The sequence below is a fragment of the Callithrix jacchus genome, chromosome 8 (assembly GCF_049354715.1).
Source record: "Callithrix jacchus isolate 240 chromosome 8, calJac240_pri, whole genome shotgun sequence".
NCBI lineage: Eukaryota > Metazoa > Chordata > Mammalia > Primates > Cebidae > Callithrix > Callithrix jacchus.
This window is the reverse complement of record NC_133509.1, coordinates 39042350-39055170: the sequence shown is the minus strand read 5'-3', so window position 1 is coordinate 39055170 and position 12821 is coordinate 39042350. Positions and strand designations below refer to the sequence as shown.

Below are 12821 nucleotides of genomic sequence, written 5' to 3'. Positions count from 1 at the left end.
CCTAAAACATATATCTGGAGCTCTTAGCACCTTACATTTACCCTAGAGGAGTAATAAATAATCAAAATTGTTTCTGCTCTTCCATATTCATATTTGTATCCCCTATTCAAGGAACTATCCACAGATTATTCTAAGAAAGACAGCAGTGCATGAAAAAGCCTCAAAGTGTTGATCACTGTTAGAAGAAAACTGTAGTGAACAAAAATCATTTGCTAGATTTCAACCAACTAATAGAAAACCTTTGTGAAAACCATGAAATTTAGCTATAGCTGGGAGTCAGAAGACCTGGGGTTCTCACTGCTACCAGTGGTAAGCTTGGGTGGCGGCTGCCGGTCCAGTGGAAGATGATGGGAAGAGGAGCAGGGGGCATCTCCATTGTCAGCACTGGCTCTGCTATGGATTCAGTGGATTCAGGGGTCAAATCGTGCCTCTTTGAGGGGTCAAAAGTTGTAATTCCTTCCTCACAACAGCACCAAAAATCCATCGCACTGGCTCTCCCCAGCCTCAGTCATCAGGCCATTTGGCTGGAAAGTGGTTTACTCACATGAAAAGAGCCCTTCTGCCAGGCCCTTTGTGTGAGAAGACGTTCTTTTGTCAGTTTTAAACAGGCAATTTGGTACTTTATCTGAAGGAGACAAAAGATGGGGCATTGCCATAGAGTCCAACCCGCACAATGCACCAAGTGTAACTGACACCTTCGAAAGGTCTCACATGCCCCAGATTCAGCAGTACTCAGGGAAATGGTATCTGCTAGTTACTGCAGGGATATCTTTTTCAGGCATTTATTAGAGTCACAAACAGCCTTCTGCATCATCTGATTTCTCCTTCCTTTCTTTTATTCCTTCCTCGTCTTTTCTTACTCGGAAAGGCCATATGTGAAATAGGGAAATGTGCCTGCTGTCGGGCAGCTGTTGTAATGCAACCCTCACAGGGCAGGGATTTAAAGCTGTTCAAGGCCTTTGCTTAAGGCTGTATTTTGACTCTAGCTGGGGAAGACATGATCATTTTTTAGCTTTCATTAAGAAAGTGTTGGGGGACATTTTATCTGCATAGTTTGCCTTTGCCCTCCTTTCCACCATGGCACTGATAAAGCATCCCCTCGTCTTTGTTGGTAAAATCGCCCTGGCTGTGCTCTGGCTATGGTATGTCAGAAATGAAATACCACCTAATCGTGATTCACCATCAGGAACCTATGTGTGGCATTTTCCACCCTGCCCTGGCCCAGCAAAGGTCAGGGATGTTGGCTGTGCACAGTGGCAGCTATGACGTGATGTGATCTGGACTCCTGGCTGGCTTTGAGTCAGCACTTTCTGCCACAGAAGGAAGGCCCAACTCTGCCTGCCTAACTTATGCTACAAGTGGCTCACTGGCATTTCTTTTCCCTGGTATCGCCCACTCAAAACGAACAGTTTCATTAGCATTTGAGTTTGGAGTTGTGTGATTCTCTGGGCTGAGGTCGACTCCCATCTTCACAGTAGGGGGTGAGGGAGGAGGTTTTATTTTCGGCAGTATCATCTGTTGCTGACTAAGATGGAGGGGAAAGGGAGCCGGAGGGTGTCACACAAAACCCAGTCCTGAGACACAAATAAGGAGGAGGGCTTTCATGTCTGTTTTTATAAGAATTTGATTTTTAGAGAAGACTCTGCAGCACTAACTCGTAAGTGAGAAATGAGAGGCAGATGGAAGGAAAGAAAATGCTTGATTTGGAGGCAATGGCATGTCATACTTCACAGGAGATGCTGGCTGCACAGTTGACAACATTTAGATCTCTTTCAGTTCTGACTCTTCTCTTTAAATCTGAGTGGGTGTTTCCAAATGAATACAGAACGCTTCCAGTTAGGTTTCCTTTTGGTCTAAATAAAGTTTCTCCTTCCCCACTTTGAAAACAACAACAACAATAATAATAGCTAACCTCAGTATAGCACTGTATCACGTCCTCTTCTAAGCACTATATATATATGCATACACACACACACAATGTAGCCAGGGTCCCCACTAGTACCCAAGGGTGGCCTCATAATCTGTGAGCCTAGGCCTTTCTGTTCTCTCCCCGTGGTTAATGCTGTAGTATCTTCTCTAAAAATCAAATTCTCAGAAAAAAAAAACAGAAATGCAAGCCCTCCTTCTTCTTTGTGTCTTGGGACTGGGTTTTGTGTGACACCCTCTGGCCCTCGTTCCTCCGCCTTTCCCACTGCTCCTCTACTTATGTCCAAGCTGCTGATCGCTCTTCTCTCTCGTCCTTTACACTTAGGTCTGTTTGCTCATCATCTGCTCAGGGAAGTTTGGCATTTTCTTCTGGCGGTATTGCCCTCTATGGAGTATTAAGCAGTCTTCCAACCAGAATAAATAGTCACTAAGTACCTGCTGTTGCCTGGTATATCTTCTCTTTCAACTGGTTTGTGAGGAAGCCCTTGTAATAAAGACACTATGTTCTATTCTCATTCATGCATTCATGCATGCATTCATTAATTCATTCTTCATTCATCAATTATTTATTGAACCTTAGCTGGTCCCTAGCTAAGAGAGGTGATGAATAATAAAAGCTATAAAACATAGACCCTGCCTTCAAAGGCTAACACTATAGTACAGTATTTAAAACCAGAAACCATATTAGAGTTGTCATAACCCAACCTCTTCTGGCTACAGATGAAGTGGTCAAGACCTCACCCTGAGTGACTTGCCCAGGGCCTCAGGGCCAATAAGGGATCAAGGCAAGAGCTCCTAGAACTCTTTCCACTGTTCCCTTCTGCCTTGAAGGCAGGGAACAAGAGGGACAAAATCAACTGTCTGTGACTGGCAGGTTATTACTCATTGAACTGCATGTTCTCAACAATATCCTGCAGGCCTTTCTGAAAGGCTGGAACCCTCCCAGGGTTCCCTCCAGGGAGACTCAGCCTTGGAGCTCAGGTTGGAGGGTGTCTGAAGCCCTGTATTCTCACTCATTAACTGCACCAGTGCCCAGGGCTCTGGCTTCCTTCCTATTTGCGCCTGCTCTTTGGCACTTCCAATAACCCTGCTCTCACAACAGGGCCCAAGCCCCTCGAGTATGGAAACTGATGGGTCACTGTGGTTAAGAGCAGGAGTCCAGAAGTCAGAGAAACCTGGACTCAAGTCCTGCCTCCTCCACTTACTAGCTTTTGACATTAGACAATTTATATCCAATCATTCAACGATGAATTTACTGAGCTTCTTGACAGTGTTCCACGCACTGAAGGTAGAAACTAAGCAAGACAGACACGCCCTGGCTCTCACGGGTCTCACATTCCACTTGGGGAGCCAGTCCATCAGGGCAACAGTAAATAGTCACCATGGGGTGATTTCAGGGAGGGATCAATATTTTAAAAGATCAGGGGATGACAGAGTAGGTGAGACAGGCTAGGCACAGCGGCCAGGGATGATCTCGTATATGAGGTAACATCTGAGCTAAGACCTGCAGCCTGGAAAGACAGGGGAAAGCAGGAAGAGGGCATCAGGCAGTGGGCACAGGTAACTGTGCCTTAGTCCCACCCCAATCTACTCTGGGTCCCTAGTGGTTTGTGTGCAAAGGCCCTGGGGCAAGGGAGGCTTGGCCTGTTTGAGGAGGAGAGAAGTGTCTTCATCTGGAAAGAGCATGGCTGACAAAAGCATTTGTGCCCTTGGGTTGTTGTGAGGACTAGATGAGCTGTGTGTACCAAGGCCTTAGTGGAGTGTCTGGCAGTAAATGCTGGCTGTGTATTATGGTTCCAAACTTTGTTGCTAGGGGGCACATCCCACCTAACTGGGTCCCTAACACTGTGGAACACAGGCCCTTTTTCCTTTTCTTGGAAATAACACTTGTTCCCTCTTTGTGGAATGCACTCCCACACCTCGCCTGCCCCACCCCTGCCAGCAAACCATGAATGATTCTTTAACTCTCAGTTTAAATGATGGCCCTTCCTTCTCCACAGTCACAGCATTGGCCTGGCAGGTTGCATATCCACGTGAGGACCTGCAGTGCCTTCCTGGGAGCTGGCTGCTTATCCAAAAGTTCTGAAAGGGCCTGGCACCAGCCTCCAACCTCACCTGGCTGTGTGGTCCTACCCTTCTGTGTGTGCTGGGCCTCCCTTCACGTCTGGCTAAGCTGTTACCTCCCTCTCTATCATGGTACCTTGTAGCACCTTGTTCTTCTCCTCGAACACACATCTCATGTTGAGATGGTAGATGGATGTGATAGTTGTCTGCTGATAACTATTTATCAATGAATGTCCCCACCCTCTCCTGGTGCTCCTCTCACTGCTCAGTCCCCACCTCAGTCTTCTTTTCCAACTCATCCCGTTCTACTTGGTCACTTGAGGTTGGAGCTTCTCAGGGCTGAAGCCCAGCCCCTCCTCTCCTGTCAGGCTCTCTCCCTAAGTGACCTCACCCCTGCTCACATGCCCAGATGCCTCAAAGATGCCCTAGTATATACCTCTCACCCCAGGCCTCCTCTGACTGCAGACCTGTTTTCCAAGGCCACCTCCCCACCTCCTCCTGGATACCTCAGGGCACCTCAAACTCAGCACATCCCACTCAGTCCACGATTGTCCCTTTAGATCTGAGTTGAGTGTAGGGCTCCCCAGTTCAGGCAGAAGCAGCTCATTCATCTATTCAGTCAAGCAAGATGGCAACCTCAGAGTCACTCTTGATGCCTCCCTGACCTCCTAACTCTCATATCCACCATTCACCGGGAACTGCTGGCTTCACTCCTAAATATCACTTACCCCTGTGGGTCTTTACACCCCCACCCGCTGTCCTCCGCCTACAGAGGCCGTCTCCTGCCTCCACCTTGGCTCTTTCACCTGCCCGTTCCAGTGTGCTCTCCACACAGCAGCCACAGAGGCATTTAGAGAGGCAGATCTGATTCCATCACTCTCTCCCACTTGACAGTTCTCTGGGGCTTCTCATGGCCCTCAGAGGAAGCCTGGTTTCCCTCGGTGGCCTTGCTGCCTCTGGTCCCTCCTCCCTATCCGTTCTTAGCAAGTGCAGGGTAGCAAGGGAATCTGTCCTAGGGCTCAGGAGCGGGTGGAGGAGGGAAAGTGCATCCTCAGGGCCTTGGCAGGGTGAACAGGACAGTGTGGCTCTTGCTCTGCAGCCTGAGCTGGCCCATGACTGAGTGATCCCATAGAGCTGGACTCTTCAGATAACCTTTGGTGGCTAGTCTCCCACTTCCCCTGGCCTGGGACAAGGACTCCCTGTGGGGGCCTCAGACACTCAACTTTTACCCTTAGTATGAGTGGAGGCTTCTCAGTTAACGCTGCTGACCCCTAGAGGCCTTACTCTCTGGGAGTTTGCTGCAGAGAAGGGTCTGTGTCATTGCTGCAGTTCCTGTGGGACCTCCTAGAAACCAAGGATTGGGGTCACCCTCTAGTGACAGACAGAATCCAATACCTTCTCCCTCTGCTGCTGTCCTCTGTTCCAGCCTCTTCCCCTCCCTCCTGTGCCCTCTTACCCATAGGTCAGGCACAGCACTGCTCCACTTCACAGCCTCCCCATCTTCCTCCGTAACCTGATTTGGCCTAGTTACCTCTCTGATCTCAGCTAGACTAGGTTAACCACTCAGCCTTTCTGTAGGTATGCCCAGAGCCCTCTGTCCCAGAAACCCTGAGACCCTCTCCCCTCCTCCAGGTATTTGCTCGAAGTTCCCTTCTCAGGGAGGTCTTACTTGGCCTCTCAATCTAAATGTACCAACTCCAACTCCACATAAACTTCCTATCGCTTTCTATGGTATTTTTTCTCCTGAGCATTTCTCACCATGGAACAGGCCATATATTCTGTTTATTTATCTTATTTACTATTCATCTCTCCCAACTAGAATGTAAGCCTCATGGAGGTTGGGCGGGGGGCTTATATCGGAGTCTCCGGCATCTAGAATGGTACCTGCCACATAAATATGAGCTCCATAAATGAACGCAGTTTTTCTTCTCTGCACTCCCTGGGTAGCGGGCTGCATGCTAAGCACATCCTCAAGGCCAGGATCTGTTTCAAGTCTTTTTGAAAACCACCCCTTTCCTACATGCCCTCCTGCCCCTGAGCCTGCCCTCATCATGCCCATTGCTGAGGCCTCAGGACTGAATCACATTTTTGCAGTCTTCCCAGGATTAGCCAATTGTCATGATTATTCCACAGCAATGGTCGTGTATAATTATAATCATTATCCTATATGAACAATCCACTGCTGCTCTGTAATTCCAATGATAATTGCTGGCCTTCTGAATACTAAGCTGGCTTGGACAGTGTGTGCCCATTTTCTCTGAAGCTACCCTCTGGAACACAAGCAGGTAGGCACTGCCAAGTGGAAGAGCTGCTCAACAATTTCTCCTTCTCCACTGGCCCTTACTTCAATTGCTAATAAGAGTGGAGGTCACCAAAGGAGTAATGCTGTCTGAAAGAATTTTCTACCATTTCTTCTAGTCTAGGGCCAGTCCAAGTGAGTTCGGGTAGCAGAGCCAAAAGTTGAAAATGAGACAGTGCAGTGGAGTCTCTGGCTGAAAACAACCTCTCTCTGCCGTCAGCAGTGGCCTTGATAGGTGGCTGAGAGCCAGGCCTTTGGGGGAGTCTCCTGAGTAGTTTCTTACCCTCTGTCTTTGAGCCCCCGCCATGGTATGTGCCAGCTTTCTTCAGGTGAATCTGCTTGGGCCAGGGCTCCCTGGGACTGGTGCTCAGAGCCCTTCAGAATCTTCCCCTTCTGTGCTCCAGCCTCCTGCCAGGCCCTGCACCAGCTCTTGCTTCTCACTTTTCCCTGGGCACATCTGACACCTTGGTGCTTCTGGGCCTTTGCTCCAGTGGTGGCATGGCCCTGTGCATAACAGGGCAAAGGAATCTCCCCTGAGATGCCAGCCATGTCTTTGTAGTTATCCTGTAGACCCTGAAGAGGGGACCTCATGACCTGAGTGCTGGTCTCAGAGGGGCCGGGACGCTGCCTTTCCACTCAAGCAGTTTGAGCTATTCCTCTAGCCAAGAAAAGCCTTACCAGGGGCCAACATCAGTCCATTCATTTTCAACCAAACACAGTTTTGCTGGGCAGGAGGAGGCAATAGAAGGCAAGGCAGGAGCTGAGCCTTGAAAGAGAATACACCAGCACCAGCTGTCACACGGACCACAGAGCGTCCCTCCCAGGGCTGTGGGCTCCTGCTCCCTCCACCTCCCATCTGCAGCAGAAGGGTGGGAGTCAGTTCCCAGGAGATGGTTTCTCCAGTCTGAAATAAACATTTGCCAAGGTGGGACCAAGAAGTATACCATTGGTGTCCCAGAACACAATGGCTTCTAGGTAAGAGTTAAACTGGCCTTTTGTGCAGAGGTGAAACACCTTACCTCTGCTGCACACAGCTTTAGTCATCCAAAAGTGCAATCATGGAGGTAAACAACAGGAAAATTAATGAGAACAGTTGCCCAAAATACCCATTTTTCCTCTTTTTCCATTTGTTCCTTTTTCTCCTTTTGGGCCCTGAGGACCAGGCTGTCCATCCGATCCATTGTGTCCTGGCAACCCGCCAGCTCCTGGAGGTCCTGCATCAAAACACGGAAACAGGGACATTAAAAAAAAAATCTTCATTGAAGTTACTGTGATTTCCTCTACCAGTGAAACTGAGCAGGCATCAACGCCTTTTCCACATCCTCTCTCACTTCTTCCCTTCCTTCTCTGGCTGAAGCAGTGCCAAGAAGGGGATGGTGATGGCAGAGACTCAGGTGAGGGGCACCAAGAAGGAGACACACAGCCACAGCTGCCTCAGGCTCTCACCCTCCCCGCATCTGTCCCAGCAAAGAGATCCTAGGGCTCTGGCCACCCACAGCTGCCCTTGAACTGAAAAGTCTATAGGCTCTTACCTGGTGGTCCAGGAGGTCCTATAACAGAAAAAAAAATTTAGATGAGAAACCATGGGTGGAAGAAAGACAAACCATCACTGAACCAAGAAAAAAGCACCCTCCCACCTTTGAATCTCCTAATCATCCACAGACCCTAAGGAACAGATTCCATACCTTCTATTTAGAACTCGTTATATTTGGCCAAAAGATCCTTTAAAAGAATTCAACAAAGACCCATTTGCCAATCAAACCACTTTTGCTTAAGTTTCAATGAACCAAGATTAATTTCTGAGCTGGCCTCACTGTAGATTCACAAATTAGTCATCTCTCAAGCTGTCAGCCTCATAAATGGAGGGCCAGTAACCATGCTGGTGGGCACGAGTGCAGCCCTAGCACAGGGGGTTAGCAAATGATGGTGCTGTCATTGTGGGACTAAGATTTGGCTGTCCCAAGAGTCACTCCAAGTGTTGTCATGTGGCTGGCTTGTCTCATCTGAGGCACTAGGGGGAATTGGAAGTGGAAGCTGACTGGCTAGATTTCTCTTTTGTTACATGATATAGCTTCAGAAAAATTGAGAGCCCAGATCAGGTAACAAATACCTTTCTTAGCGTGTATATACCCAAGGATCTAAGGGGTTCAGATGGATCCAAATTGCTTTTGCTCCCACAAATAGGAGTGTCTTATTGTCAACTATGCTATTTGAGTACTCAGACAAGCTAATGAGGTTGTAACTTGAGCAGTTGATTTCCTATTCTTCTTTCTTTCTCTTTCTCTCTCCTCTTTTTTTTTTAAGATAGAGCCTCGCTCTGTCACCAGGCTGGAGTGCAGTGGCATGATCTCAGCTCACTGCAACTTCCGCCTCCCAGGTTCAAGCAATCCTCCTGCCTCAGCCTCCCCAGTACCTGAGACTAGAGGTGCACGCCACCATGCCCAGCTAGTATTTGCATTTTTAGTAGAGACAGGGTTTCACCATGTTGGCCAGGATGGTCTCGATCTCTTGACCTCATGATCTGCCTGCCTCGGCCTCCCAAACTGCTGGGATTACAGGCGTAAGCCACCTTGCCTGGCCCTTTTTGTTTCTTTAGACCACATATAATGATTTACCAATATTGGCATGGCAAGCTCCTTCCATAAATCTAAGCTTGTGACCATTCACAAAACAAGCACTAACTAAGCACTTACTATATGCATCAAACTCCACCAAATCTTGGTCCCTGTATCTGTCATGTTCACAGTCTATGTAGGGAATGTGGACTCTTTGAAACCGTAATGTAGTATGAGAGCTACAGTGAAGTGTCCACTCCCATACCCCTGACAAGGGGTACTGTGGAAGTATGGGCACTCAGTGGTCTGAGAAGGATCCTGGAGCCATGACATTGAAGAAATTGGGCTTAATGAGATCTGGCACTCTATGCATGGGCCACCAGGAGTAAAGGTACAGAGGTGGGGACTTATAAGATTCAGGGTGGGAGGTAGTGAGAGCACTAGCCCAGCTGGAGTGTGGAGAGATGAGGCTGAAGAAGGACCTGGGTATGGTGGGTGGCAGAAGCACTTGACTGCCAAGCCAAGAGGTGTAGATGGTATCTGTGAGGCAGGAGGGAGCCATGGAAGGTTCTTAGGCAGGGGATGATGCTGTGAAAGCAATGTGGGTTTGACAGCCTCTTTCTAGCTGGAAGATGGATAGAACTAAGTGCAACAAGACAAGAGAGACAGTGACAAAGAGATAGGAACAGAGACATGGAGGATGGCGATTGCAGAAATAAACCCAGGGAATCTTTGTAGTTAAAATCAGTGACAAGGCTGTGGATAAATGTGCTGACTGTAGTGTTGTAGAGAAAGCTACAAATTCAGGAGGTATTTCAGCAGAATGAGCAGGAATCTATGTCTGATTGGGTAGGAGGCAAAGGAGTAAGCGTTTCCGATAACAGAGGGCCTGCAATATAGATGGATAGAGTCTATGTTGACATATCCCTGGGAGAAATAGGTGTTTGAGGGTATGCTTTCAATAGATAACAGTCCTACTCGGCAAAAATGGTTGGCTAAAAATGGCACCACATTCTCTAGGGTCAGTACAACCTGTGTCTCCATGACTTTACCACCAGATGGCGCACACGTACTGGGAAGAGGGTGATGTTGCCAGTTAACAGAGTCAGAGGGAATCAATTCTTCATCGTTCCCAGCGATAGAGCGAGCCATATTCGGATATACAGATTGGTAGGAGGATGCTCTGACTGTTAAGACGGACGACCTGCCTGTACACAGTAGGTTTCAAGATTTCCCAGGACAGTCTGATAACCATGTCCGTGCATCGGAACTGTTGGTGAGAGCTCCCGGTTGAAGCTGTATATTCAGGATACATTAACGTGGCCAAGGGTCTTACTCTGGTGAAGTGCTTAGATTAGGGTTTTCTGCAAAAACTCCACTGATGTCCTAAGGATAGCGTTCCTCTCATATGAATCCAGAGAATTGTCTGCAATGCCTATTAAAATGCAGATGCCCAGGCCCTATCTGGAGTTCCTAATTCAGTTTGGATTTAGAGTAAAGCCCAAGAATCTGCATTTTTACCAAGCATTATAAGTGGCTGGGATGCAGATGGTCATGGGCCCTCTGATGCGGTATAAAAATTTTCTGGGATAAGTATCAGTCACCATGAGCAGACCCTTAGAGGGGTTCTTGACACTAAAACGGTTCAGAGCCACTGGTCTTAAGGCAAGAGTAAAAAGTCTGGGCTAGAATTGGTAATGGAAGAGGGGGAGGGCCACGCCCCACCTAGAGAGAGGCAAGTGAAAGAAGAGGCACCAGGAAAGAGAGAGTCATCAGAAGACACATGGAGGAGGAAATCCAGGAGGTCTAATGCCCCAGAGCTAGAGGAGGAGAGAATTTCAGAAGAGAAAGGAAGACAGCCCCAGATAGCTCAGCAGTCCAGGCAGACATAAAGCATGCTGAGGCATAGGGAGCTATGGTGATGGCGGGATGCTCTCTTGTCCTCTCAGAATGCCAGCCCAGCTCTCCAGGGGCCCCAACATCTGGAAGATGGGTCCCCCAGATGTTATTTGGCCCCCAGATGGGTCAAATAATGTCAAATGTCATTATATGTGCCAACTGAGTGTTTAGAAAAGTTTTTCAGCTCTTGACCCTTCTCTTTCTTGAATGCCACATCCTCAAGGAATATGTGCAGACATCCATGTTCATGCTAGCAGCGCATTCAGGGCTGGTGCCCTGGGCCTGCCACCCATGCGGGTGCATAGGGTTTCACCTCATAAGGGGGCTTCAGTTGTGGGCTTAATGCTCTGCGGTTGCCATTTAGAAATTCCCAGTGATCTTGTCTGTGAATTTGTGTTTTGTAAACGAAGTCCAATGGGTCAAATAAAGTAGGCACAGAGGGCTTGGTGGAGTCCCACTCCCACCACCTTCCTAGGACAGCTGCCTGTCATCTGCTCCCTTGCCCCGTGATGTGTCCTCTGTACTCCTTGCCCTGTCAGTAACTTCTGCCACCTTCCACCCCGGTAGGGACCCAGGCACAAGTGCAGGAAAGGTGGGGCTGAGTGGTGCCCTGCATGCCTGAGTCACAGGGCAGGACCCCTGGTTCCTGTGAGGGTCTGTACTTTCCCAATAAGTATTCCATGCTTTGGGGAGTATGACATTAGGCAGCGGAAAAAAAACTCACACCAAAACGGGTCGAGACTGTGGAAGAAAGAAAGGAGCCTTTTTTTCTGCTTCTTTTGGACAAGAAACCCTACATTTTCATTTTTCACTGGGCCCTGCAAATTATGTAGCTCATGGTAACTGTACCTATCCCACACTCCTAATCAGAATTGATTAAAACTGGGTGGATGCTTGGTAAGAGCTGAACCACTTAGATATTTTTTTTCCTTGAAATCTAAAATTGGCCACATGCCCCTAGTTATGTAAACTTGAGGTCTGTGATGGCCATGAACACTGAAAACAACTCCGTCTGCAGAGAGAAGTGCCAGTTCCAGTCCATTTTGCTGGCTTTCTGGAACAGAGGAAAGAATGCTATGAGGCTGTGCTCAGCGTCATTAACCACGACTTATATTTGTGTAGGTATAGAATGAGAGAGTAGTGGCAAGTATCATAACTGGGTTAGGCTCACTTGGCAGCAAGGAAAATGTGTAGTGCTTCTGCCTGCATAAGCAGTTCAGTAATGTGATAATTCCCAACAAATCTACACGAAGAGGATGCAGTGAGTGAAGAATTACTCAAGAACATGGCTTCTTCAAGACACCTGCTCTCCCAGAAGATATGCTTCTGGGTTCCCAAGGAAATGTGGGCTCCTGAGTAAGATGCATTCAGAAAAACATGTGGTGTTTGACAAACTCTGTACCAGCAAAAATAACAATTACTTGAGCTAGGGGATTAGGCTCACAATCCAACTGAGATGTTAAAAGTTGCACAGAATGGCAGAGCATCTGTCCTGACTGCCGTAGCAGTGATAGCTGGATGAGGAAGAGGAATGGGAGCAGGATTGCCTTGTCATAGTTGGACTAGCCTCAGGTTATGAGTGCCTGCTTTCTCAAAGATGAATCCAGTGGAAAGCTAAATCTTGTTCCTGGTCCCCAAGCCCAGGATCTGCTCTGGGACATCTTCTTGCCAGGCATCCTCTTAGGGCTCAGAACCAATGCTCTCTGTCCACCCACTGGAGCTACTCAGTTCATTCCTGAGTCCTGTCACTCACACACCTGCCAACTACCCTGTTCCCCGTCCAGGCCTCGTGGTTCATCCCAAAGCATCCTCTCGCTTTGCAACTTGTATTTTCACATCTAATTTTAATTGAAGAACTTTCTGTGTGAAAGAGGGCCCAATTTCAATCTGGCGTGAAAGGAGAAGGTGCTGTCTTTTGAAAAGCATTTGGAAGTGCTAAAGGAAAACCTACTCAACCCACTTCTGATGCGGATGTCATCCCCCACGTCCCTGCTGATCTCTTCTAAGTGATCTCAATAGCTCCGTCCCATGCATTCACTGTGCAGCCTGGCTCTCAGGTCTGTCACTATAAAAAATAA

At 48.1% G+C, this 12821-nt stretch overlaps 1 protein-coding gene across 1 annotated transcript in view; it reads right to left on the bottom strand.

The window, feature by feature from the left end:
* Positions 1–12821, bottom strand: part of GLDN (gliomedin) — a 60280-nt gene that overhangs the window by 17377 nt on the left and 30082 nt on the right. Inside the window, exons 3-4 of the mRNA XM_002753484.6 lie at positions 7822–7839; positions 7396–7503 (exon numbers count right to left, since the gene is read on the bottom strand). Of these exons, the coding sequence (XP_002753530.1) occupies positions 7396–7503; positions 7822–7839 (126 nt within the window). The remainder of the gene's footprint in view (positions 1–7395; positions 7504–7821; positions 7840–12821) is intronic.